The sequence below is a fragment of the Mirounga angustirostris genome, unplaced genomic scaffold (assembly GCF_029215605.1).
Source record: "Mirounga angustirostris isolate CCGP_5_RB_7025 unplaced genomic scaffold, mMirAng1.0.hap1 SCAF_15, whole genome shotgun sequence".
NCBI lineage: Eukaryota > Metazoa > Chordata > Mammalia > Carnivora > Phocidae > Mirounga > Mirounga angustirostris.
In genome coordinates this window covers 66,878,834-66,904,648 of record NW_026991723.1, presented here as the reverse complement: position 1 = coordinate 66,904,648, position 25,815 = coordinate 66,878,834, and the positions used below count along the sequence as shown (strand labels likewise).

At 40.7% G+C, this 25,815-nt stretch overlaps 2 protein-coding genes across 2 annotated transcripts in view; one reads left to right on the top strand and one right to left on the bottom strand.

The window, feature by feature from the left end:
- The window catches only part of LOC123849864 (protein NipSnap homolog 3A), an 11,960-nt gene extending 6,268 nt beyond the window's left edge, over positions 1 to 5,692 (bottom strand). The window contains exons 1-3 of the mRNA XM_045882816.2: positions 5,449 to 5,692; positions 2,509 to 2,719; positions 610 to 765 (exon numbers count right to left, since the gene is read on the bottom strand). Coding sequence (XP_045738772.1) covers positions 610 to 765; positions 2,509 to 2,719; positions 5,449 to 5,508 — 427 coding nt within the window. The 5' untranslated portion in view covers positions 5,509 to 5,692. The remainder of the gene's footprint in view (positions 1 to 609; positions 766 to 2,508; positions 2,720 to 5,448) is intronic.
- Positions 5,685 to 25,815, top strand: LOC135362690 (phospholipid-transporting ATPase ABCA1-like). Its single transcript, XM_064579303.1, has 5 exons — positions 5,685 to 6,103; positions 16,772 to 16,860; positions 17,067 to 17,167; positions 23,041 to 23,189; positions 24,652 to 25,815. The coding sequence occupies exons 3-5, from the start codon at positions 17,128 to 17,130 to the stop codon at positions 24,976 to 24,978; spliced, it is 516 nt and encodes a 171-aa protein (XP_064435373.1). The 5' UTR covers positions 5,685 to 6,103; positions 16,772 to 16,860; positions 17,067 to 17,127; the 3' UTR covers positions 24,979 to 25,815.

The following is a 25,815-nucleotide window of genomic DNA, read 5'->3' as shown; positions in this document are numbered from 1 at the left end:
CTCAACTTTTCAACCTTTATTCCCCATGTCAACTTTTTTTTTTTTAAAGATTTTATTTATTTGTTAGAGAGAGAGACAGCGAGAGAGGGAACACAAGCAGGGGGAGTGGGAGAGGAAGAAGCAGGCTTCCCGCGGAGCAGGGAGCCCGATGCGGGGCTCGATCCCAGGACCCTGGGATCGTGACCTGAGCCGAAGGCAGACGCTTAACGACTGAGCCACCCAGGCGCCCCACCATGTCAACTTCTTATATTTATACCTCAAATTTAAGAGCTTTTCCAAATTGGAAAAAAACATCATTCAATGTTCATTGTTTTAATAAGCAAAGATCTAAAATTTATTTATCTCTATAATCATAATATATTCCTATATAAAACACAACATTACTTTTCCCTAGGGAAGTTTAGTTTTTTAAGTAGACTCCATGCCCAGCATGGAGCCCAACTCGGGACCCAAACTCACAACCCGGGATCAAGACCCGAGCAGATATCAAGAGTCGGACGCTCAACTGACTAAGCCACCCAGGCACCCCTGGAAGTTAAGTTTTTATAGCTTGAAATCTTTAGTATTTTCTCCATCAGAATTCAAAGTAGCTAAGAGGGAAGGACCTACCTTCTTTTGCAGGCTTTTCTAATTTGCTCCATGGCACCAGGTAAGTGATCTCAGTCTCTTGTTCATCTATGAGAGCCAGATTTGGAACGACAGATTGTTGCCATTCCTTATCTTTGGCTACGGCTTTCCGAACTTCAGTTCGATGAGCAAAATTATCTATGGGACGAAAAGGAGTAAGAAAAATAAAAACTTAATTAAAATCACCTATACCTTTTCTGGATTTCATTCAACTCAGCAAATGTTCATTGAGGCCACATAAGGACACTGTTCTATCACTGCAGCTATCAACATAAATAGATGTGACATCTGTCCTCAAGTTTCTCATGGTCTAAAAGGGGAGTAGAAATTTGAACAACTAATGATAATGTCATGTAGTGGGCTTTATAGGCCCTACCACTTACTAGGTAGTTGTGTGACTTAGGTTAAGTTATTGAATCCTTCTGTGCCCGTTTCTTGTCTGTGAAATGGGGATAATGATATAGTATCTCCTTCCAGGGTTGTTGTGAAGATTAAATGAATTAGTACACGAGAGGGGCTTTGAGCAGTGTTTGGCACCTAGATAGCACTCAATATATATTAATTATTCTTATTGTTTGAGGCATTTAAATTACGGCGCCCGTTTAGAGAAGGACTATTTTTCTTTGGTGGTGGTGGTGAGTGGTCAGGTCAAGGTATACTCTGAATTAAATTTAACATAAATGAAAAGAAGATGTGCTTTTTAAGCCTCTTCTTTGAACAGCTTCTAAAGAAGGAGTGCTGATTTTCTTATTATCACCATTCTTTTTACCCAGTATTTATTTCTCTTATGTTTGATATTTAAACATTTACTAAACATTTAGGCCTAGTACTATATTTACTATGAGGGTCTCATTAAGACTGATGGTAAAAGAGTTTTCTATGGTTTACATTGGGGATCTCAGAGCTTAAGTGAGTTATATTAAGACTTTACTAGTGATTTTTTTAAAGGGACCTGAGTCCGCTGGTGGCACATTAAAGCATAAACTGTGTTTTAATGGGGTTTATTCTATTACAATAGGGAAAACCCCTAAATTAGGGCCATTTTAAATATGGAATGAACACTTTTCATATTAAAATACTTCATGACTATTAACTTTGGACACTGATGATCAAACACTAAATGAAGGTATTGAAATTCTCTGGATTTCATCAAGTCCTGATGTGGACTTCACAAAGATTAGACATTGGAGTAACAAACATCCTGGGGATTCGTGCAACCTGTTCTTCTTTGAATATTAAACCAGGGGTAAATCAACTTCAATATGGGGAGAACTCTGATTGTCTTTACTTCCCTAGAACAGTAAATTCCCTGGAACCTTGGAATGCACAAATAACACAAAAATGATTTTCTCAACATAACAAATTATTAAATCTTAGCATTGGGTGAGGCCAAGAAGTTAACTATCATCCCCATCAACCTCTACTACTCTAAAGCCCCTACATATCTGAATTGTTTCTACTAAAATCCTGATATCCAGCCATAGCTTCAACAATAATAAGAAAATAACTCTCCCTTCCTTTATGATCTTACCTATTTGGGCTCTTGCAATCACTGCTTTAATTTTTTTCATAAATCGTCTTTATGACAAACCATTGTAAAATTTTTCTGAGCATTGAAGCCTAGCTCACAATTTTATGATTTGAAATACGAGATACCACACTTTTTCATTTATGGTAACATAAGGACTTGAGCAAAGGGTTGTTAAAGGTGTGCCACTGGGAGGAGAAATCACTGAATTCGTTTTTTGTTGTTGTTCCCCTTTTTAAAAGTTTATTTTAACCTGTGGGTATTTATACTAATTTAGATCCGAGAGCTAAGTGTCAAGTAACATTTAACAGAATGAAAATCTATACCCAACCCTGAAGCTGGAAAAATCATACCATACTTCCAAATATGAAACACTTTATTCATTTGGCCTCCAAATTCTACACTCCAGTATCCAACCAATTCAGAGTGAGCTGTCCGAAGATGTATGTTTTTCTTAACATTTTCCAGAAACTCATTCATCTTTGAGGGCTTAAGGCAATAGGTACGAAATTCATAAAATGTTCCATCGTATTGTCTGGGGCCCGTAGCAAAAGATGAGCACACCTGAAGAAAGATAAGGCAAATTTAAATATTTTGGGAAGGTAGGGTTTATAATATTGTTACAACCAAATCTGAATCTAGAAACAAAGGGCACGCATTAGACTCATAATCCATGTTTGTACTTCTTTTGTGATCTCTCTTTAGACATTTGTTTGGAGAAACGTCAATAAAGGTAAGTAGTCTTAAGTATGCTGAATATATAGTTACTGTTTCTTAGCAGGGATCCACTATTAGCCTTTTTTTCATGAAATTTAATCATAAGAAGGCACTGGGGTCTTAATAAGAGTTCTTTACCCAAGAACTACAATTAGGATTCTAATAAATTTGCAGATGTCTTCCCTTATTTAGCCAATATTCCATTTTTAGTCAATACTATATATGTTAGTTATGCATTTAAGTGAACTTTATAAAATATGCAGGTGTTTTGGCAAGCAAAATGGAAATGTGTTTACTTGCAAAAAACTCCCTTTTAGGTTTTTCTTAAAAATAAAAATTGCTATTCAGGTCAAAGTATTTCCCAAATCCAATGAAGTAGATCCCTGGTAAGAGATAGGAATGGAGTGTTAAAATCTATCCAACTGCATTATAACATAGTGGTGGACTGTATGAATGCTATAAAGGGAAAATCAACAAGTTAGAATTGTCTGAATCATTATTAGGTTTAATTACAGATGCAATGTGAAGAAGGGCATTTAATCCATCCAATTTTGCCAGATTGACGAAAATATCCCTTAAGAACTGTTAGTTCTTGTTGTATTAGTTGTATGCTACTTATATATAAGTTTTCTTCTAATTTAGTCCTCCAAGTCTGAATAAACTTAACTTTAGATAGGAAATGCCCTGCCAGAGATTATCCTCTGTGTATATATACATGTGCATGAGTATACATTCACACCCACACAATCCTATGGCATTTTCACTTACAAATTCTTCTTACTGTAGGTTTGGTTATCATGTGCCAGTTTCATGAAGCTTATTATTATTATTATTTTTTAGTTTCATGGAGCTTATTAATCAAAACTATCAAAAGCTTTGGTACAAAGCTGTGGACAAATTTTGGGCTTATTTGACTACCTGGTACATCAAATGAAACCAGTAGACTTCTTTATCTGACATAATTTAGGTTAAAACACACAACTGTCTATGTATTTCATCTGTGTATAGTATCATAATTATAATTATATATTTGAGTTCATTCCATTCATGTCCCCTGAGTTAAGTTCCTATTGCCCAAGTGTCTAAACTTACTTGAAAAGCAAGTATTCCCTCCAAAAACTATTGCAGATACTTTTATTTTTGCTGGACATGCTTTTTGTGTCATTTTAACCAAATTTTAATAAGAGAATGTTATCCAAATAAACAACTGCCTAGTATTATAGTTTAAAAAGTATTATAAATAAAATATATCAGAAAACGGGACAGTGTGGTATTTATAACAATTGCTTTTAAGTCGTTTTCCAGGGAATTTGTATTAGGAAACAAATACGTGGTCAAAGGCACGTATTTTTATTATCTTTCAAAGAAAAAACAGTAAGAGGGAAAAGCCCACAGAAAGGGTAACAGCAGTGAGATAAGTGAGTGTGCTTAGGGAGAGGTGATTTTTGTTAAGGGCAGAAACTACAACTGCGGTAGGATTCATGAGTGTTCTAGGCTCCTTATCTCCAAATACGGGCTCATTATCCATAAAGTGAAGTATTTCAAAATACTTTCAATTCACTTCCAATTCACTTGTGAGAACAACTGGCTGATATTTAAAAATCAAAGTTCAGAGTAAAGTTGTAAGGAATAACTCTTGGCCCTGCCCCAGTAGAGTGAGAATCAGGAAAGATCAGACTGGATTGCTAATCTTGGGTTAATGGGCCATCACTGGTTCCTCAGTTTTCAGCAGTCAGTCTGTAGAGTAGGTTCATCCCCTTCCGCTTGTACCCTTCCAGAAAAGAAGTACAAGCCTCAGTATCAAAGGAAAAAATCTGTAGATTCACAGAATAGGCCAAGTCCCGACAGTTCAGGATGAATCACAAAAATCTGTTGTGTGCTTTTCTCATCTAAGGTTAAGTGAGGTTATCATTCTGTTTGCTACGAGGTTCCTGGCCCTGCCTGGCTCGGCCACCACCCGCACGAGGCAGTGGGCAGCTGGGCAGGATGCTCCACCACTGGCACCCTGGCCCTCCTCTTCAGGGTTCTCTGCAAAACGCTCAGAAGTTGTGTACATATCGTTTAAACGGGGGAGGCCTGTTCTTTCGCCAGCGGCTGGTTGACCTATTTCTCCTCTACCTTCTGTCTGGAGGGGGCGGTGGCTTGTCAAAGGACAAATCAAAAGGAAAGGCTCGACCAGCCAACACCTGGCACCGGCCCAACCTGGCGAACGCAGCGGGGCTGGGAAGCAAATACGGGGCAGCGCGAGCTCCAGGAGAGTCCTCAGGGCCGCCTGGCACCTTAGGCCACAGAAGTCTTGTTCACGGCTGCTGGCGAGCTGGCCGGGAGGAGACACTGGCCAGCGCACCCTCCCGACTGGCTACACCCCTCCACGCACAACGCCCCAGCTCGGGGGTCTGGGACGCGCGCTGGAAACAGAATAATCTCGGCGCGCGAACCGGCTGGGCGCATGCGCGGCACTCGCAACTCTGGGCGAGCGAGCCGAGTAGCGCATGCGCGGGACTACTAGCTCCTCGCTGTCACCCTTCCTCCTCCCAAACCAGGGCTCGGCTTGGGCGCGTCTCCGCGGCCGGTACCTGAGGCGCGAGCTTCCGCGCAGCCAGAGCCCTAGTCAGGCCGCTTCGGAGGACGAGCATGGCGGGGCTTCGAGCGCTGGGAAGGACAGCCAGCCGGTACTCTTCCTTAGATTCCTCCTGTTAGGGCTTACCCGCCTGGAAAAGAGCAGCGACTGGACTCCTGGCGGACGCAGGCTGGGGCGGGACTCCGCGGCGTGAGCTCCGCCTCTGGTGCCGAGGAGCGTGGCGGCACCGCCCCGACTGCTCGCGTCCTTCCCGGGCCCCGCGCCCGGCGCGTTTGAGCGGCACGTGGCCTTTGGTACTCTGTTTCCTCAGACATTCTTACCCAACGTCAGAGGGGACATTAGGAGTGACCGAAGGCGGGGATCGTTCCTGTTCCACCTTTCTGAGCCCATCACCTCGTCTCCATGCGCAGTTGCGCAACGGTTCTTGAGTTCGTGTGCAGAATGCGTGTTTGTCCTTTGAGAAGGGAGTATGATGCGTGCACGGTAATGCTGTGCATTTAAAATCGTGGAGGTTTTCGCCCTGGTTGGTCGTTAGTCGGGGTGATTTACGTGAAGACCGGGAGCCTTCACTTTTCCTCATGAAGTGCATCCTCTTTCCCTAATCGCCACCCCAGCATGACCTCCGAAGGCTTCTAATAATGATTGAAATGGTATTTTTCAGGAGCTCATTGGAATGGGGGCATCGAATTAAATATTGAAAAGTCAAATAGTTTTGTAAGCCTTAAAAAAGCATACCAGCAGACCTCGGATCTTGTTCTCCGTATCCCTGATTATTGGTCCTCAGAATAACTATTTTCAACATCAATATTTTCCACTTGTTTCTTCTAATGCTTTCTTCTCTAAATTACAGGCTTTTCCTGGTGTGTCTTAGTATTTTCAGGTATAGATAGTATCTGTTGCTTGGAAAATGAGGATTTAGGTCTCTTACATACCACTCCCTCAAAATAACCTTCCCTTCCCCATCTGAATATGGGTACATTAAAAATGGTCACATTATTAATTTACAGTATATTAATGTTTACATTTTTATTACTAATTACAGAGAACACAATTACACAATGCATAATCAGACTCACAATTACACAATAGTTACATTATTGCATACATTGAAATAATACTGCTTATACTATCAAGAATAGGGAAATATTACAGGGATATCACCAGTGGTTGCATTGGTTGTGCCTTCATCAAAGACTTGAATTATCTGTTCAGAGGGAGGCTTTTTAAAATTATAATTCCAAAGGGGGTGATTAAATTTTTCTGGGTGATGGGCATCGTTTTGAATGATATGCCTGGACTGGATCTGTGCCTGGACTGGATCTTTATGTTTCAATTTATTTTCTTAGACGTTGCCCCCTCCCTGGAATTAACAATTTATTCACTTATTCGGCCCCTAACTATTAAATTCCTTCTATGCCTCAGGTACTTTTCCAGAAACGGGTACAGGGGTGAGCAAAAGACATAGTCCCTGTCTTCTTGGAACTTACTGGTTCCGGGAAAATATTAAGCAATAAAGAGAAAAATACATCAGCGATTAATAAATACTCTGAGAAAAAAACAATGTAGGATATGAACAGTGGGAAGTACTGGAGGGAGATAGCAGAGACTATTAGCTCTTTCCCATTATCCATTCTCCCTGCTGCTCTCTTTTTAAAAAATTAAACATCTAGGTGCAGCTGTGTGACTAAGTCCTGGCCAGTGTAATGTGTTAGTGCATTTATAACCTACTATAAGTGAATCTAAAGCGGTGTAGGAGGAGCAGTTCTCTCCTTTGTTTCTTTCTTATTTCTTCATGCTGGAATATGGGTGTAATGGCTTGACTTCTTGAATTATGAGGTAGAGGCCACATGCTGGAGACAGGACAACAGGAGAGAAGAGGCCTAGGTTCTGACATCATAGAACAGCGAGCTAAGAGTCCTGGACCGCCCATCTCTGGAGTTCTTTTACATGAGAAATCGTCTTCTAGTTTAAGCCACTGCTAAATGGGTTACACCTGTAATCTTAATCAATAGGAGTGTGACTACTTTTTTTCTCTCCCTCTTTGCTTTGTTTCTATTATTTTCCTCATACCTATCATTTATTAATCACCAAACTTTTTGCCAAAAGAATATACCTTTCATTATGTTAGTGAGCCCTCTTGCTCAACTGTAGACCCCAACAGTTAAAACCAGAAATAGACAAGACTGCTTAACTCATGCTGTTAACTAAAATTGTGCTTATTTCTTAGTGTACTTTCTTGAAGCATGATGAAGTTCTTTTTCAAGGACCCAGAACATCCCAAACACCACATCGGAAAAGCCCTGATAGCAACGTGATGCCTAGAAGACCATACCCACAGGTCCTCTTCTTCTGCCTGTGATCATGGGCTGAACACATACCAACCTTCACCCACGATCACAGGCTGTCTGCCTGCTCTCTTGCATGTATCCCCCCACTAACCTCTCCTTATAAAATTGTTAAGTGTCCATGTTGGGGGCAGAGAGGTCGGTTGTTAAGTCTTGAGCTTACCACCTCCCCTGGCTGCCAGTACCCACAATAAATTTCTCCCTTCTCTTTTCGAAACTCTTAACTCTTTTTTTTTTTTAAAGATTTTATTTATTTATTCATGACAGAGAGAGAGAGAGAGAGAGAGAGGCAGAGGGAGAAGCAGGCTCCCAAGGAGGAGGGAGCCCGATGCGGGACTCGATCCCGGAACCCTGGGATCATGACCTGAGCCGAAGGCAGACGCTTAACCATCTGAGCCACCCAGGCGCCCAAAACCCTTAACTCTTGAGTTACTGGCTTCTCAGATAAACTCTTGTGATGAGTTTATCTGACTGTTCTCCAACAGTGTTGGCAAACCCAGACAGGAGCTATGCTTTCAATTTGTCCAGTCCCCTCCGAATTCTCTGGGATGGAATAATTCGCCATGGCAATGTACCAGGGCTTACCCATTTGTTTACTGAGTTAGCAGCTGTGATGGATCTTTTGGTAACAAATATGATTAAACCTATTAATCAGCTTTTCAGTGTCATCTTTTAGAGTTATCTTTAGGGAGTTCTTTGTTCTCTTGCTCCAGTGTGGACTAGTTCTCTAAGATGGCATGGTAGCAATTCTGGGATCTCCTTTGCTTTGTATTGGACTTCCTATTGTCCGGATTTTGTTTCTTTTTCTTTTAACTTCTGATTTTAGGACAGGGTACATGGGAATTAAACTTCTGAGATTTGTATCTATAAAACATGCTTTATTCTACCAGCCCTCTTGATGCATATTTTGGGAGGGTGTAAAATTCTACATTGGAAATAACTTTTCCTCATATTTTTAAAGGCCCCCAGTGCTCCATTGTATAATACCTTCTAGTAAGAAATTCATGCCATTTTGATTCCTAATTCTTTGTATGTGACTTGCTTGTTTCTGTCAGTCTCGCTGGAAACTTTTATGTTTTTCTCTTTGTTCCTGGGTATTCTGAAATTTCACAGTCATGTGCCATGGAGTCGATATTTTTTTTCATACAGTGTTCCTCACTCAGTGTAACCTCATAATGTGGACACTCTTCAATCCTGAAAATTTTTTGTTTCTTGGATTTTTAAATTTTCTTCTCAATTTTCGGAACTTCTGTTAATCAAACATTGTACCTCCACTTGATCTTCTAATTTTATTCTTTCTACTGTTTTACATATCTACTTTTTTGGCTTATGGTTTTGGGGATAAAGTACCATAATTTTATCTTCTAACTCATTTATTTTAAACTTATACTTTCACAGTATTTATTCCCAAAAGACCCTTTTTTATCCCATCCCCAGAATATTTCTTTATTTCTCTCTCTCTCTTTTTTTAATCAGAAATAATATACTCTTTTTGTTTCATGGGTTCATAATTTCTATCTCAGAGGACATTAATTACAGGTGTTTATTTTTTAGTTATTGTTGTGGGTCTTCTTCCTGAATTGTTTCAAGTTTTATTATCATTTGATTTGTTTTCTGCCATGATACTAGTGTTTTTCCTAAAATAGTTTTGTATTTTTTTTGTTGTTGTTTATTTATTTATTTATTTATTTATTTTTTATTCTTATGTTAATCCCCATACATTACATCATTAGTTCTAGATGAAGTGTTCCATGATTCATTGTTTGTGCATAACACCCAGTGCTCCATGCAGAATGTGCCCTCCTCAATACCCACCACCAGGCTAACCCATCCTCCCACCCCCCTCCCCTCTAGAACCCTCAGTTTGTTTTTCAGAGTCCATCGTCTCTCATGGTTCGTCCACCCCTCCGATTTCCCCTGCTTCATTCTTCCCCTCCCGCTACCTTCTTCTTCTTTTTTTTTTTTTCCTTAACATATATTGCATTATTTGTTTCAGAGGTACAGATCTGAGATTCAACAGTCTTGCACAATTCACAGCGCTTACCAGAGCACATACCCTCCCCAGTGTCTATCACCCAGTCACCCCATCCCTCCCACCCCACCCCCCACTCCAACAACACTCAGTTTGTTTCCTGTGATTAAGAATTCCTCATATCAGTGAGATCATATGATACATGTCTTTCTCTGTTTGACTTATTTCACTCAACATAATACCCTCCAGTTCCATCCACGTCGTTGCAAATGGCAAGATCTCATTCCTTTTGATGGCTGCATAATATTCCATTGTATATATATACCACCTCTTCTTTATCCATTCATCTGTCGATGGACATCTTGGCTCTTTCCACAGTTTGGCTATTGTGGACATTGCTGCTGTAAACATCGGGGTGCACGTACCCCTTTGGATCCCTACTTTTGTATCTTTGGGGTAAATACCCAGTAGTGCAATTGCTGGATCATATGGTAGCTCTATTTTCAACTTTTTGAGGAACCTCCATACAGTTTTCCAGAGTGGCTGCACCAGCTTGCATTCCCACCAACAGTGTAGGAGGGTTCCCCTTTCTCCGCATCCCCGCCAACATCTGTCGTTTCCTGACTTGTTAATTTTAGCCATTCTGACTGGTGTGAGATGGTATCTCATTGAGGTTTTGATTTGGATTTCCCTGATGCTGAGCGATATTGAGCACTTTTTCATGTGTCTGTTGGCCATTTGGATGTCTTTGGAAAAATGTCTGTTCATGTCTTCTGCCCATTTCTTGATTGGATTGTTTGTTCTTTGGGTGTTGAGTTTGATGAGTTCTTTATAGATTTTGGATACTAGCCCTTTATCTGATATGTCATTTGCAAATATCTTCTCCCATTCTGTCGGTTGTCTTTTGGTTTTGTTGACTGTTTCCTTTGCTTTGCAAAAGCTTTTTATCTTGATGAAGTCCCAATAGTTCATTTTTGCCCTTGCTTCCCTTGCCTTTGGCGATGTTTCTAGGAAGAAGTTGCTTTGGCTGCGGTCAAAGAGGTTGCTGCCTGTGTTCTCCTTTAGGATGTTGATGGACTCCTGTCTCACATTGAGGTCTTTCAACCATTTGGAGTCTATTTTTGTGTGTGGTGTAAGGAAATGGTCCAGTTTCATTCTTCTGCATGTGGCTATCCAATTTTCCCAACACCATTTGTTGAAAAGACTGTCTTTGTTCCATTGGACATTCTTTCCTGCTTTGTCAAAGATTAGTTGACCATAGAGTTGAGGGTCCATTTCTGGGCTCTCTATTCTGTTCCATTGATCTATGTGTCTGTTTTTGTGCCAGTACCATGCTGTCTTGATGATGACAGCTTTGTAATAGAGCTTGAAGTCTGGAATTGTAATGCCGCCGGCTTTGCTTTTCTTTTTCAACATTCCTCTGGCTATGCGGGGTCTTTTCTGGTTCCATACAAATTTTAGGATTATTTGATCCATTTCTTTGAAAAAAGTGGATGGTATTTTGATGGGGATTGCATTGAATGTGTAGATTGCTCTAGGTAGCATTGACATCTTCACAATATTTGTTCTTCCAATCCATGAGCATGGAACGTTTTTCCATTTCTTTGTGTCTTCCTCCATTTCTTTCATGAGTATTTTATAGTTTTCTGAGTACAGATCCTTTGTCTCTTTGGTTAGATTTATTCCTAGGTATCTTATGGTTTTGGGTGCAATTGTAAATGGGATCGACTCCTTAATTTCTCTTTCTTCTGTCTTGTTGTTGGTGTATAGGAATGCCACTGACTTCTGTGCATTGATTTTATATCCTGCCACTTTACTGAATTCCTGTATGAGTTCTAGCAGTTTTGGGGTGGAGTCTTTGGGGTTTTCCACATAAAGTATCATATCATCTGCAAAGAGTGAGAGTTTGACTTCTTTGCCAATTTGGATGCTTTTGATTTCTTTTTGTTGTCTGATTGCTGTGGCTAGGACTTCCAATACTATGTTGAATAGCAGTGGTGATAGTGGACATCCCTGCCGCGTTCCTGACCTTAGGGGGAAAGCTCTCAGTTTTTCCCCATTGAGAATAACATTCCCTGTAGGTTTTTCATAGATGGCTTTTATGATATTGAGGTATGTACCCTCTATCCCTATACTCTGAAGAGTTGATCAAGAAAGGATGCTGTACTTTGTCAAAAGCTTTTTCTGCATCTATTGAGAGGATCATATGATTCTTGTTCTTTCTTTTGGTAATGTATTGTATCACATTGATTTGCGGATGTTGAACCAACCTTGCAGCCCAGGGATAAATCCCACTTGGTCGTGGTGAATAATCCTTTTAATGTACTGTTGGATCCTATTGGCTAGGATTTTGGTGAGAATTTTTGCATCCATGTTCATCAGGGATATTGGTCTGTAATTCTCCTTTTTGATGGGGTCTTTGTCTGGTTTTGGGATCAAGGTAATGCTGGCCTCATAAAATGAGTTTGGAAGTTTTCCTTCCGTTTCTATTTTTTGGAACAGTTTCAGAAGAATAGGTATTAATTCTTCTTGAAAGGTTTGGTAGAATTCCCCTGGGAAGCCATCTGGCCCTGGGCTTTTGTTTTTTGGGAGATTTTTGATGACTGCTTCAATTTCCTTAGTGGTTATAGGTCTGTTCAGGTTTTCTATTTCATCCTGGTTCAGTTTTGGTAGTTGATACATCTCTAGGAATGCATCCATCTCTTCCAGGTTATCTAATTTGCTGGCATAGAGTTGCTCATAATATGTTCTTATAATTGTTTGTATTTCTTTGGTGTTGGTTGTGATCTCTCCTCTTTCATTCATGATTTTGTTGATTTGGGTCATTTCTTTTTTCTTTTTCATAAGTCTGGCCAGGGGTTTATCAATCTTGTTAATTCTTTCAAAGAACCAGCTCCTAGTTTCGTTGATCTGTTCTACTGTTCTTTTAGTTTCTATTTCATTGATTTCTGCTCTGATCTTTATGATTTCTCTTCTCCTCCTGGGTTTAGGCTTTATTTGCTGTTCTTTCTCCAGCTCCTTTAGGTGGAGGGTTAGGTTGTGTACTTGAGACCTTTCTTGTTTCTTGAGAAAGGCTTGTATTGCTATATACTTTCCTCTTAGGACTGCCCTTGCTGCCTCCCAAAGATTTTGAACAGTTGTGTTTTCATTTTCATTGGTTTCCATGTATTTTTTAAATTCTTCTTCATTCTTCAGTAGGATGCTCTTTAGCCTCCATGTATTTGAGTTCTTTCTGACTTTCCTCTTGTGATTGAGTTCTAGTTTCAAAGCATTGTGGTCTGAAAATAGGCAGGGAATGATCCCAGGCTTTTGGTACTGGTTGAGACCTGATTTATGACCTAGGATGTGATCTATTCTGGAGAATATTCCATGGGCACTAGAGAAGAATGTGTATTCCGTTGCTTTGGGGTGGAATGTTCTGAATAGGTCTGTGAAGTCCATTTGGTCCAGTGTGTCATTTAAAGTCTTTATTTCCTTGTTGATCTTTTGCTGAGACGATCTGTCCATTTCAGTGAGGGGGATGTTAAAGTCCCCCACTATTATTGTACTGTTGTCAATGTGTTTCTTTGCTTTTGTTATTAATTGCCTTATATAATTGGCTGCTCCCATGTTAGGGGCATAGATATTTACAATTGTTAGATCTTCTTGTTGGTTAGATCCTTTAAGTATGATGTAGTGTCCTTCCTCATCTCTTATTACAGTCTTTGGTTTAAAATCTAATTTATCTGATATAAGGATTGCCACTCCAGCTTTCTTTTGGTGTCCATTAGCATGGTAAATTGTTTTCCACCCCCTCACTTTCAATTTGGGGGTGTCTTTGGGTCTAAAATGAGTCTCTTGCAGACAGCATATCGATGGGTCTTGTTTTTTAATCCAGTCTGTTAGCCTGTGTCTTTTGATTGGGGCATTTAGCCCATTTACATTCAGGGTAACTATTGAAAGATACGAATTTAGTGCCATTGTATTGCCTGTAAGGTGACTGTTACTGTATATTGTCTGTGTTCCTTTCTGGTCTATGTTGCTTTTATGGTCTCTCTTTGCTTAGAGGATCCCTTTCCAGATTTCCTGTAGGGCTGATTTTGTGTTTGCAAATTCCTTTAGTTTTTGTTTGTCCTGGAAGCTTTTTATCTCTCCTTCAATTTTCAATGACAGCCTAGCTGGATAGAGTATTCTTGGCTGCATATTTTTCTCATTTAGTGCTCTGAATATATCCTGCCAGTCCTTTCTGGCCTGCCACGTCTCTGTGGATAGGTCTGTTGCCAATCTAATGTTTCTACCCTTGTAGGTTACATATCTCTTCTCCCGAGCTGCTTTCAGGATTTTCTCTTTGTCTATGAGACTCGTAAGTTTTACTATTAGATGTCGGGGAGTTGACCTATTTTTATTGATTTTGAGAGGGGTTCTCTGTGCTTCCTGGATTTTGATGCCTGTTTCCTTCCCCAAATTAGGAAAGTTCTCTGCTCTAATTTGCTCCATTATACCTTCTGCCCCTCTCTCTCTTTCTTCTTCTTCTGGGATCCCAATTATTCTAATGTTGTTTCATCTTATGTTATCGCTTATCTCTCGAATTCTGCCCTCGTGATCCAGTAGTTGTTTATCTCTCTTTTTCTCAGCTTCTTTATTTTCCATCATTTCATCTTCTATATTACTGATTCTCTCTTCTGCCTCATTTATTCTAGCACTTAGCGCCCCCATTTTTGATTGCACCTCATTAATAGCCTTTTTGATTTCTACTTGGTTGGATTTTAGCTCTTTTACTTCTCCAGAAAGGGTTTCTCTAATAACTTCCATATTTTTTCAAGCCCAGCTAGTATCTTTAAAGTGATGATTCTGAACTCTAGATCTGACATCGTACTAATGTCCGTATTGAGTAGGTCCCTGGCAGTCGGTACTACCTCTTGTTCTTTTTGTTGAGGTGATTTTTTCCGTCTTGTCATTTTGTGCAGAGGAGAATAGATTAATGAGAGAACAAAATGCTAGCAGAGTAACCACGTCCCCAGAAAATATACTCTAAACAAATCAGAAAAGACCTGAAGCAGTGGGATAAGAAAGGGAAAGCGAAAAAAAAGAAAAAGAAAATAAAGAAAAAGAAAAAGATAAAGATAAAAACAAAAACAAACAAAACAAAACAACAACAACAACAAAAAAAAACCAGAATGTGATCAAATATGATCTATATGGTATATAGATCAGTGCCACACACTAGATTTGGGGTGTATTTTGGTCTTTTAGAAGAAAGTGCCTCCCAAAATTTTAAAGAAAGAAAAACTTATATATGTACAAAAATAAGGGTTGATATGAAGGGATGGAATATGACTGTAAAGATGGAAATTATAAAAAATTTTATAAAAGGAATTGATAAGAAGTTGTTTGAAAAAAGAAAGAAGAGGGTTTAAAAAAAGGAAAAAGAAAACAAACAAAAAAAAAAGGGAGAGGATGTGATCAGGCAGGGGAATAGAAAACACCATATACTAGAGATTTAGGGTATATTTTAATCTGTCAGAAGAAACTATCTCAAAATTTTAAAGAGAGAACAACTTATATATATAAGCCAAAAATATGGGTAACTACTATGAAGGGATAGAATATGACTCTAAAAATGAAAAATAAACATTTTTTTTTTAAAAAAGGGATTGATAAGATGTTGGTTGAAAAAGGGAAAAAGAAAAATTCAAAAAGAAATAAAAAGACAAAAAGACAGTTAAAAAAAATTAACTTTAAAAGACTAAAGAATCATGGTAAAAAAGTCGTGAATTCTATGTGCAGTAGTCCCCTAGCGCTGGAGTTCTGCTGTTCTCATTGATCGGTAAACTTGGCCTTGGCTGGCTGTTCTCGCTGATCTTCTGGGGAGGGGCCTGTTGCCGTGGTTTCCAAATGTCTCTGCCGGAGGCGGAATTGCCCCGCCCTTGCCCCCTCCCGGCTAAGTAATCTGCTCGGGTTTGCTCTCCGGGCTTTTGTTCCCTGCGAGCTTTCCGTACAGCTTTGGAGGCGGAGAGTGAAAATGGCGGCCTCCCAATCTCCGCCCCGGAGGAGCCGAGAACTCGGGCTCCACTCCTCAGTGAGCCCCCAGAGAAAAGCCGTCAGTCACTCCCGTCTCCCTGGTCTGCAGCTGCACTCCGTGCTCAACCGGCCTGTGACCGCGCGTTTCTATCGCTGGCACCCAACCCGGTCTGGAGTCTCCGAACCCAACAGATCCCTGCGGTGCTCTCCCGCGTGGCTCCTCCCGGGGGAGGAAGGGGAGCCTCCCCGGATCTGCCGCTTGTTGGGTCCCTGCTGGAGGAGCAGTGGCCCGACTGTGCCACGGATCACGGTTTATGGCAACCCCGAGCTGAGAGCCCGCGCATGGGCTCCATCTCTGCAGCCAGCTTCCCTGCTCCGATACCTGGGAGCTCTGCCGCACTCAGGCACCCCTGGTCTTTCTGTGACCCCGAGGGTCCTGAGACCACACTGTCCCGCGACAGTTCCACCCCCAGTTTAGCCACCAGAGTGACGTCCCTCAGCGGACCAGACTTTTAAAAGTTCCGATTTTGTGCTCCGCGGCTCTATCACTTGCCGGAAGCGGCCAACAGAGGCCCCTCCCCCGCTGTCTATCCTCCCAAATATCGGCTCGGATTCACTTCTCCACACGTCCTACCTTCCAGAAAGTGGTCGCTTTTCTGATGAGAGAGTTGTTGCTCTTCTTTTCTTCGATCTCCTGTTGAGTTTGTAGGTGTTCAGAATGGTTTGATCCCTATCCAGCTGAATTCCTGAGAGGAGACGAAATCCAGGACTCCTACTCCTCCGCCATCTTGCTCCACCCCCTCGAGTTTTGTATTTTTAATCCTTGGTTATCAACTCGTATTTTTTAGTGAGACAAAAAAACCATTTTTTTTTAAAGCTTTTTGAGTATAGGTGTGGCCTGTCAGATAGTGGGCTTCACTGTAGGGTTTTCTGTAGGCTATTTGTTATTTCATTGAGGGGAAAAACTCCCATTTGTTTTCACCCATAGTCATTTTTTTTAGGTTTAGTCAGTTACCCCAAGCGTGGAAACTTCCTTACTGCCAGTTTTCTGTGACTGAGGAGGGAAGAAGGCTGGATATCTCACTATTTGGTAGGTAGTCATTCACTTAATAATTTGTTCTGACCCCTTCAGCTATATATGGTACTTCTGAATGTGGTTCACCTTTTTAAGAATATATTAAATAGGATAGGCTAAACTGCTGTAACAAATAGATACCAAATGTATAATGTCTCAGACACAACAGGATTTTATTTCTTGTTCCTTAAGAATCTAAAATGGGTTTTCCTTGTTGGCAGGCAGCTCTTCCATACATAGTGAATTAAGGATCCAGACTTCTACCTAGTGGTTTTGCCATCCATGGACACCCCATCATCAACTTCATCTAGCCAGCAGAAAGGTAGAGAGAATTTTCCGAGATGAAAATACTTAACTAACAGATCACTATCTGTGAATCACTATCTGTGATTCATTATCACTGTAAAATTCATGGCTATTACTTAGAGAGGGAAATTATTGGTAAGTGCTGCTAGGTGCCTAAGACAATCTCCTTTTCACTCACAGGTTTTAATCATCCTCAAAAGCCTGTGAGTTCAACTTTACCTCCAAGTGAGCAAGGTGAAGTTCTGAGAGAATTAAGTTTCTTAGGTTCACTGCTGCTAAGTGGCACATTCAGGGTCTAAAGCCAGATTATAAAATCAGTTCATTTTAAAAATTTTCATTTTTAAAATATGTGTGGTAGAATATAGCCTCTAAAAACCATTTAAAAACATGAAATGTTTTTATATGACATTTTGTTTTGAAAAAAATCCCTGAACTGTCTAGAAGATACACAAAGTATGTTGAAAATTATCATTGTATATCTTAAACTTCTGGCAAGTAGTCCAAAACTAGATAAATCTGGAATATTAAAATAGGCTAATGTGATATAGACCAATTGGGTAGTTATTTTAGATTGGGTGGACTAAGGTTGCCTAAGGTAAATGTAATGTGTCAGTATACTTTAAAGAATAATACATTGAATGCCTATTACCCTGCTGCCAAGAAAGAAATAAAATATTGTCAGTAATTTAGAGGCCCAATATATGTTCCTTTCGGGTCACATTTTCCTCCCTACGACACCTTCCCCGACCTCCTTGCTTCAAACAACCATGACTCAGAATTTTGTTTTAATCATTGCATTCATTTTCTTTGAAATTCAACTATATTTGTGTGTAACTCAAAACAATATATTTCATTGGTTTGCCTAGCTGAGAACTTTCTATAAATGGAATCAGACTATTTTTGTCTTTCTGTTAGTTGATTCTTAGCTTCTTTTTTTTTTTTTTTTTAAAGATTTTATTTATTTATTTGACAGAGAGAGCAAGAGAGCACAAGCAGGGGAGGAGCAGAAGGAGAGGGAGAAGCAGGCTACCCGCTGAGCAGGGAACCCGATGCGGGGCTCGATCCCAGGACCCTGGGATCATGACCTGAGCTGAAGGCAGACGCTTAACCATCTGAGCCACCCAGGTGCCCCTGATTCTTAGCTTTGACATAGGTTTTTGAAAATCATGTATTTTGATGCAGCCATAGTAATTAGTACATTTCTCTGCTATATGCTGTTACATTGTATGGATATATATTTGTCCATTTGATGTTATGAACAAAGATGTTTTGAATTTTTTAATAGATAGTTCCTGTTTCCATATTTAGAATTTCTCTAGGGCAGGGATTTTTAAACTTTTTTATGCCATAGCACCCTTTGGAAATCTTTTTTTTTTTTTTTTTGTAATTTTATTTATTTGAAAGAGAAAGAGCAAGGGGGAGAGAGAGAGAGAGAGCATGAACAGGGGGAGGGGCAGAGGGAGAGGGAGAAGCAGGCTCCCCACTGAGCAGGGAGCCTGACATGGGGCTTGATCCCAGGACTCTGGGATCACGACCTGAGCCCGAAGGCAGACACTTAACTGACTGAGCCACCCAGGCGCCCCAACTCTTTGGAAATCTTGTAGGCCTGTGGAACTGTAGGGGCTGAGGGCAGGTTACTCCAAGATTAGCCACTTTGGGGGCGCCTGGGTGCTCAGTCATTAAGCGTCTGCCTTCAGCTCAGTCATGATCCCAGGGTCCTGGGATCAAGCCCCGCATCGGGCTCCCTGCTCAGCAGGAAGCCTGCTTCTCCCTCTCCCAATCCCTCCCCCTCTGCTTGTGTTCCCTCTTTCACTGTGTCTCTTTCTGTCAAATAAATAAATAAAAATCTTTAAAAAAAAAAAAGATTGGCCACTTTGGCATGAAGATTATTTTGAGCTGAAGGCAATCAAGACCCTGTAGGCTCAAGAGAAACTTTTGCCCTTCTCTTAAGTACATGGAAGAATCTAAACTGGGGATCTTTGCCAGCATAAGGGTTATTACCAGAGATAAATTTTATCTGAGTGACCAATCTGTATGGCAGGACAAACAGCTGATTACCAAACATCTGCTTTTCTTATTGCCCTGTGAATTACGTTCTTTTCCTCTGAAGTTCTGGAACCCTATGCACTTCTCCTTAATTCAGGATGACATATATACCTCATTTTGCCTGTCTTTGGAATTTCCATATCTGTTTGGATTCCCCATACATATGCTGTTAAATTTGATTTTCTCCTGTTAATCTGTCTCTTGTCAATTTGATTCTTAGTCCAGCTAGAAGAACCCCTGAAGGGGACAGGAATTCTTGCTCCCCAACACAACCCTAATGTTTTACATGCTTAGCAAATACATAGGTTTACAAAGAAAACAGATTAAGCTAGAATGATCAAAATATGAAAATATTTTTTTTAAGTTTATTTAAGTAATCCCTACATCCAACATGGAACTCAAACTCACTTTCCCGAGATCAAGAATCACATGCTCTTCCAACTGAGCCAGCCACGTGCCCCTGAAAGAAAATTCTTGATAAAGAAATAGACATACTTCTTTATTAGGGTACTAAATAACAGGATTTATCATTGGATTTAACAACTATCATAATTTAGTGATGAGCATAAAAGAAATTTTTATATATTTGTAACACCTCTGAATGGAATTTGACAATATCTATGATATTTTTTGGTCACAAAGTCACAGGTCACATTGTGATTTGTTGCCTACATTCATACTTAAAGGAAATGCTTATTTTCAGTTAGAAGTTGGTGACAATTGTTAAAAAAGAAAATTCAGCTGAGTAAATTTTGAAGATCTCATTGCCTTTATTAAACGATTCATGATGGGGCACCTGGGTGGCTCAGTCGGTTAAGCAGCCAACTTTGGATTTTGGCTCAGGTCATGATTTCAGGGTCCTGGGATGGAGCCCCATGTTGGGCTCCATGCTCAGTGGGGAGTCTGCTTGAAGATTCTCTCTCTCCCTCACCCTCTGCCCCTTCTTCTGGTCACACGTTCGCTCTCTTTCTCAAATAAGTAAAATGTAAAAAAGATCCATGAATTGGGCAACATCTCACTCTAGTAAGTAGAGGGATGCTCTGAGGAGTTATACAAAATGGAAGGTTTTTATAGGAAGGAGGGTGGGGCAAGAAAGTTATAAACAACAGAAAAAGGATATTTCACGGCAAGGTCACTTTCTCTTTTTTTTTTTTTTTAAAGATTTTATTTATTTATTTGAGAGAGAGAATGAGATAGAGAGAGCATGAGAGTGGGGAGGGTCAGGGGGAGAAGCAGACTCCCTGCTGAGTGGGGAGCCCAACGCGGGACTCGATCCCAGGACTCCAGGATCATGACCTGAGCCGAAGGCAGTCGCTTAACCAACTGAGCCACCCAGGCGCCCAAGGTCACTTTCTCTTGGTGGGGTTGGTGGAAGAGCAGGTGTTCTTATGCAGATTACCTCATCTTCCTTTGGGGGGTTGGAGGGGGCTATGTTACAGACTCAGTGGCACCTGTCAGAAAATTCTTGACTGACCACTTAAGATTACATTTTTGGGGAAGATTGATACTGCAGTTAAATTGGGTATTAAGCCTTGGTTTACTGACTTGGGGCCTTAACCGAACTGATGCCATTTTGGTCCTGTGTTTTTGTGTTTTTTTAACACAATAAAGATGAAATTTTTTTTCCCATCTAAGTTACCAGACCCTCTGAATTCTTCCATAGACACCTTGAGGATCTGTGTACCAGAGGTTAGGAGCTGCTGCATTAGAGTATATACCTAGGAATGGGATTGCTAGGTCATAAGATATGTACCATATTCATCTTTACTAAACAGTGCCAAACCATCTTATAAATTTATGCCCTTAATCACAGTGTATGGGTTTTTTCTGACCAATTTTTTATACTGTCCATTTGGTCTGATGAGTATGAAGATGCATTTTTACACCTTACATAAGAAATAGGTATCAAGTAAAGGGTGGAGGGAATTATATGACGTGTGCAAAGGCAATAGTCCATTTGATGGTGTTCCTGCATGGTTTTGTCCAAAGGTCCAGCTCATGCAGATCTGCAGAAGGAAGGAGGAGAGGTTGATCCAATGCTGTCCCAACTGAGTAGGAAGGAAGGCGATAGCTCTGCATGTAAACTTTGATGCCTGTATTTTGGTGACATCCCTGGCTAAGTACCTTAGTGCTGTCTTATAAGGCCACTAGATGGTGGTATAGACTACTTTTCCTTCATTGAAGTGTGACCTAGCATGTGCTATTTTTGTTGTAATTTTTGAGTTCCTGTAATTTAAGCTATAGTTATTTAGTATGGAGTTATCTCACAGTTCCATTTTTTTTGTATGCATGATACAGGATTATGTATTGGAAGAGAAAAATTTCAGTAAAGGCTGTTAACAGAAATTCAAGTTTGAAATTTGAAGATATGAAGAGGCTTTATTCAACAATTCATGAATTGGGCAGCATCTCTGAGTAAATAGCTACGTGGAAGAGTTGTGCAAAATGGAATAGTTTTATAGGCAGAAGGAGGGTGGGGCAAGGGAGCTATTAGCAAAAGAAAAGACAGGATTGTTTCAGGCCTGGTCATATTTTGGGGGAAAGGAAAAGCAGGGGTTTTATGCAGATTACCTTACTAGTGCTAATCAGGAAATTTCAGATTGACTGTTCAAGGTCACATTTCTGGGAGAGGTGGAAACTGCAATTAAGTCTTGGTTTGCTGTTATGGGTGAAAATGACTCCACTTTGGGTCTGTTGTTTCTTTTCCAACAAGGTGAATTACTATCAGTGTTTATGGGTTTCTTTTCTTTATTTTTATCATTATTTTTAAAAGTAATTGGGAATAAAAAATAATTTCCATTTTCATTCAGTTTCTTAAAAAGTTTTCTACTCATATCAGTGAATATTTTTGTTAAGCACCTGTTGTATGTTGAGCATTGAGTTAAATGCCATGGGAAGGAAAATAGACTATACACTGCTTCAGCTTGTCAACATGTCTTGATATTTCTGTATCAGCCTCCTTGTTGCTAGTCTTCTTCGAATTAGTGGTAGGAAAGATTTGTGAGCAACTCAGTATTAAATATAGTATGAATTTCTTCCAAGTTGTTTCTATAAAATTGCTTTCATTACTAAAACACATGAACATCTGTGTTTAATATATATTAAATATTATGATATCCCTTTTTAGATATCCTGTATTAATTGGCTTTCTTTATGTTTTGATTTTAAAAGTGAATTCTAGTGGCAGTAACGTTTTAGACTTCTCATTAATAAATGTAATTATTCCTTGAAATAGGCTTTACAAGTCTATTGCTCTGAGTGATCTTTGTGCCTCCCAACTGGAGTTGGAGAGAGATGTTATGGGAGAAGTATTTCTGGAGCTTTGCTACTTGTTTTAGATTGTTACTAAATATGCTGGCTTTTCCCCTACATATAAATTGAGACACTTTCTAGCTTAAAACACTCGTGCACTTAGTTTATGACATATTTTTTCATGAAGCTCCTCTTTCAAATGACCCATTATCCAGTGTTCTCTAGTATATTTCTTTTCACTTTCACTTCCACAAGCTGTCAGATACCCACTAGCTGAGTAATGAATTCACTTTTTAATGTGTTTTAGCTTTACTTGACCATCATTGTTTTTACAGCATCTTTATAATTTTTTTCATTTATATATGAGAAATAATTTACATTTCTGATTTCTTGTGAATTCATCTTTTCATAATTTTGTAGGCCATATCGTTTTCATTTTTCGAGATCTCACTTTATTACCATTGCCCAATTTTCTGTTGTATCTTTATCTTACTGATTTGAAGTCTTGCTGGAAAAGCCAGAAAAAGAAGAGCGTGGTGAGGTCAAGACTGCCTCAGATACTAGGTGACCTTCAGTGTTGGCTTCTTGCAGAATCCAGAGAAACAGACCTGCTCAGCGGGATGGACGGCAAAGGCTCCTACCAGGTGAAGGGCTGGAAGCTCACACAGCAGCAGTTTGTGGCCCTTCTGTGGAAGAGGCTGCTGATTGCCAGACGGAGTCGGAAGGGATTCTTTGCTCAGGTGACAAGTGCTGCTCCAGGCCAGTGACTCTGGCTCCCCGGGTGGGCCGCAGGCTCCCTGACCAGTGCAGGCAGGGGAGGGTCATGGTTGTGAGGTGGAGCTGGAGCCAGACTTTCCGTATTTCAATCCCAGTCCTGCTTCCTGCCGCTCACGCATCTGCGGGCGAGTTACTTCTCTGTGCCTCCGTGTCCTCATCTTTAGAATGAAGATAATGTGCCTATGACATAGGGTTGTTATGAGGATTAAAGTGAGTAAGTGCTTAGAATGGGGCCTGGCATTAAGTCGTGCTGTGCTCTGTGTGTGTGTGTGTGTGTGTGTGTGTGAGGTTTATGGTAGAGGACAGCGTAACAAGGACAGAGTTTAGGAAAATTGGCTGGGCAAATTCAGTTTTCATAAGCTGAGATGCACTTGACATATAAACTTCTTGGAAACATGACTTTTCTCTAAAGTGATGTTTAACTGCAAATTGACAGAAAGGTAGCCGGAGAGGTCAGAAAAAAATGGGCAAACAGAGAAGACTCCTTACACTGTTGCCTGCATGTCAGTGTTTGCATGCTAAGTTGCTTGGTCAGAAGGGATAAAATTATCCTGCTGTATAAAATCGAGAAGTATAGAGAAAGTGTCTGTAGAGATTCTTCCCTGCAGACTCTGTGGGTAATGCAGGGAGTATGAATTTGGAGCATGCAGACCTGGGTTGGAATTCTGGTTCTGCCACTTATTGGCTGTGTGACCTTGGGCAAGTTGCTTAGTCTTTCTGAGCTCAATTCCCTTGTTCGTTGATTGGTGATAGAGTTGTAACGATAATGAAATGAGATGATTGTCATAGAGTATTTTCCCATAAAGAAGGATTTGGGTGATGACGCATTTTGAGGCCATCCCATGGTGACAGCGGACGCTGTCCCCTTTCAGAGCGTGGGGTCTGGCTGGGTCACTTAGTCTTGGTCTGTAGATTACAAGTGAGAGGCCGCAGCGGGAGTGACTTCACATGGGTAAACTTGTAGTAGGACAGAACCAGGCTTCGGGTCTTCTGGCTCCTGGTGGAGGGCTTGATCTCTCGGCCTTTCTCTGAGCTGAGCCGGGCTCATGGCTCATCGTGGTCTTTCTCAGGTCTTCGGTGGGAAGAGAGCAGGACCCAGAGTTCTGAGTCCCCCTGACCTGTGACCACTGTTTACTCTGTGAAGTTTTGAGCTTCGTGCCACTGAGAGGTGTCCACAGCCTCTGGCCTTGTGCTGCCAGCCTCCAGAAATGCCCTGGAGGGAAGAGGTTTCGGTGGCAGGATCTGCTGCTTCCCACCTGCCATGAATGCCTTGGTGGAGCTCTGTTCTGGGTCCCGTGGTGCTCACTTGCGTGCTGGCTGGGCTGGGGAGGCTGGCTGGACTCTTAGGGGCTTGCCCCAGGCCCCTTTTTCTGTCACTTGGCCTTGTTTTGCCACTTCCTTACCCCCTCTGTCCGCTGGCTACAGATCGTCCTACCAGCTGTGTTTGTCTGCATTGCCCTGGTGTTCAGCTTGATTGTGCCCCCCTTTGGCAAGTACCCCAGCCTGGAACTTCAGCCCTGGATGTACAACGAACAGTACACGTTTGTTTCCTTTCTGTGCCCCTGGAGAGAAGAGAGCTCAGGCAGACTGAGGGTGTTGACGCTGCTGAGGGCCAAGGGCAGGTGGACTCGAGAATCACGCAGTGGAGTGCATTTTATCAGCTATTCCAAAGCCCCGACACAGACTAATATCGTATGCAAAGAACAGCAGGGAATTGAACTTGAAATGAGAGTCCTCTTTTGTCATATTTGAACTTTTCTCCTCTTTATACTGGTATTTCCAGCTACAGTTATATGTATTTTAAGAAAATAATCTGCCCTTCTAAAATCTAGGATTAAGTTATAAATGTATTTGGATATTTACAGCTATGTGAATTTTGTAGTTAAGTCAAAGGATTTATACACATTGTACCTCTAGGAAGTTAATGCTTTGTTTTTTTCCACAATGCAATTCTTGCATTTTTTATCTGTTAAGTTGTAGATATTAGCTAGTATTTGTCCTTTAGACAAAAATAGCCCTTACCTAGAAGAAGAAGGTAGCGGGAGGGGAAGAATGAAGCAGGGTAAATCGGAGGGGTAGACGAACCATGAGAGACGATGGATTCTGAAAAACAAACTGAGGGTTCTAGAGGGGAGGGGGGTGGGAGGATGGGTTAGCCTGGTGGTGGGTATTGAGGAGGGCACGTTCTGCATGGAGCACTGACTGGGTGTTATGCACAAACAATGAATCATGGAACACTTCATCTAAAACTAATGATGTAATGTATGGGGATTAACATAAGAATAAAAAATTAAAAAAAAATAGCCCTTACTTATAACAAACAATCCAGTACTTCAAACAAAAGATTAAAGGAATTTCTTGTTAGGCAGAAATTTTCTTCATTTTTGTAGGATTTATAGATCTTTAGATGGGGGAGAACATGTCAGTGATATAAAAAACAAGGGAAGCTGGGGCACCTGGGTGGCTCAGTTGGTTTAGCGTCTAACTCTTGATTTCGGCTGAGGACATGATCTCAGGGTCATGAGATCGAGCTCAGGACATGATCTCAGGGTCATGATCTCAGGGTCATGAGATCAGCTCAGGACATGA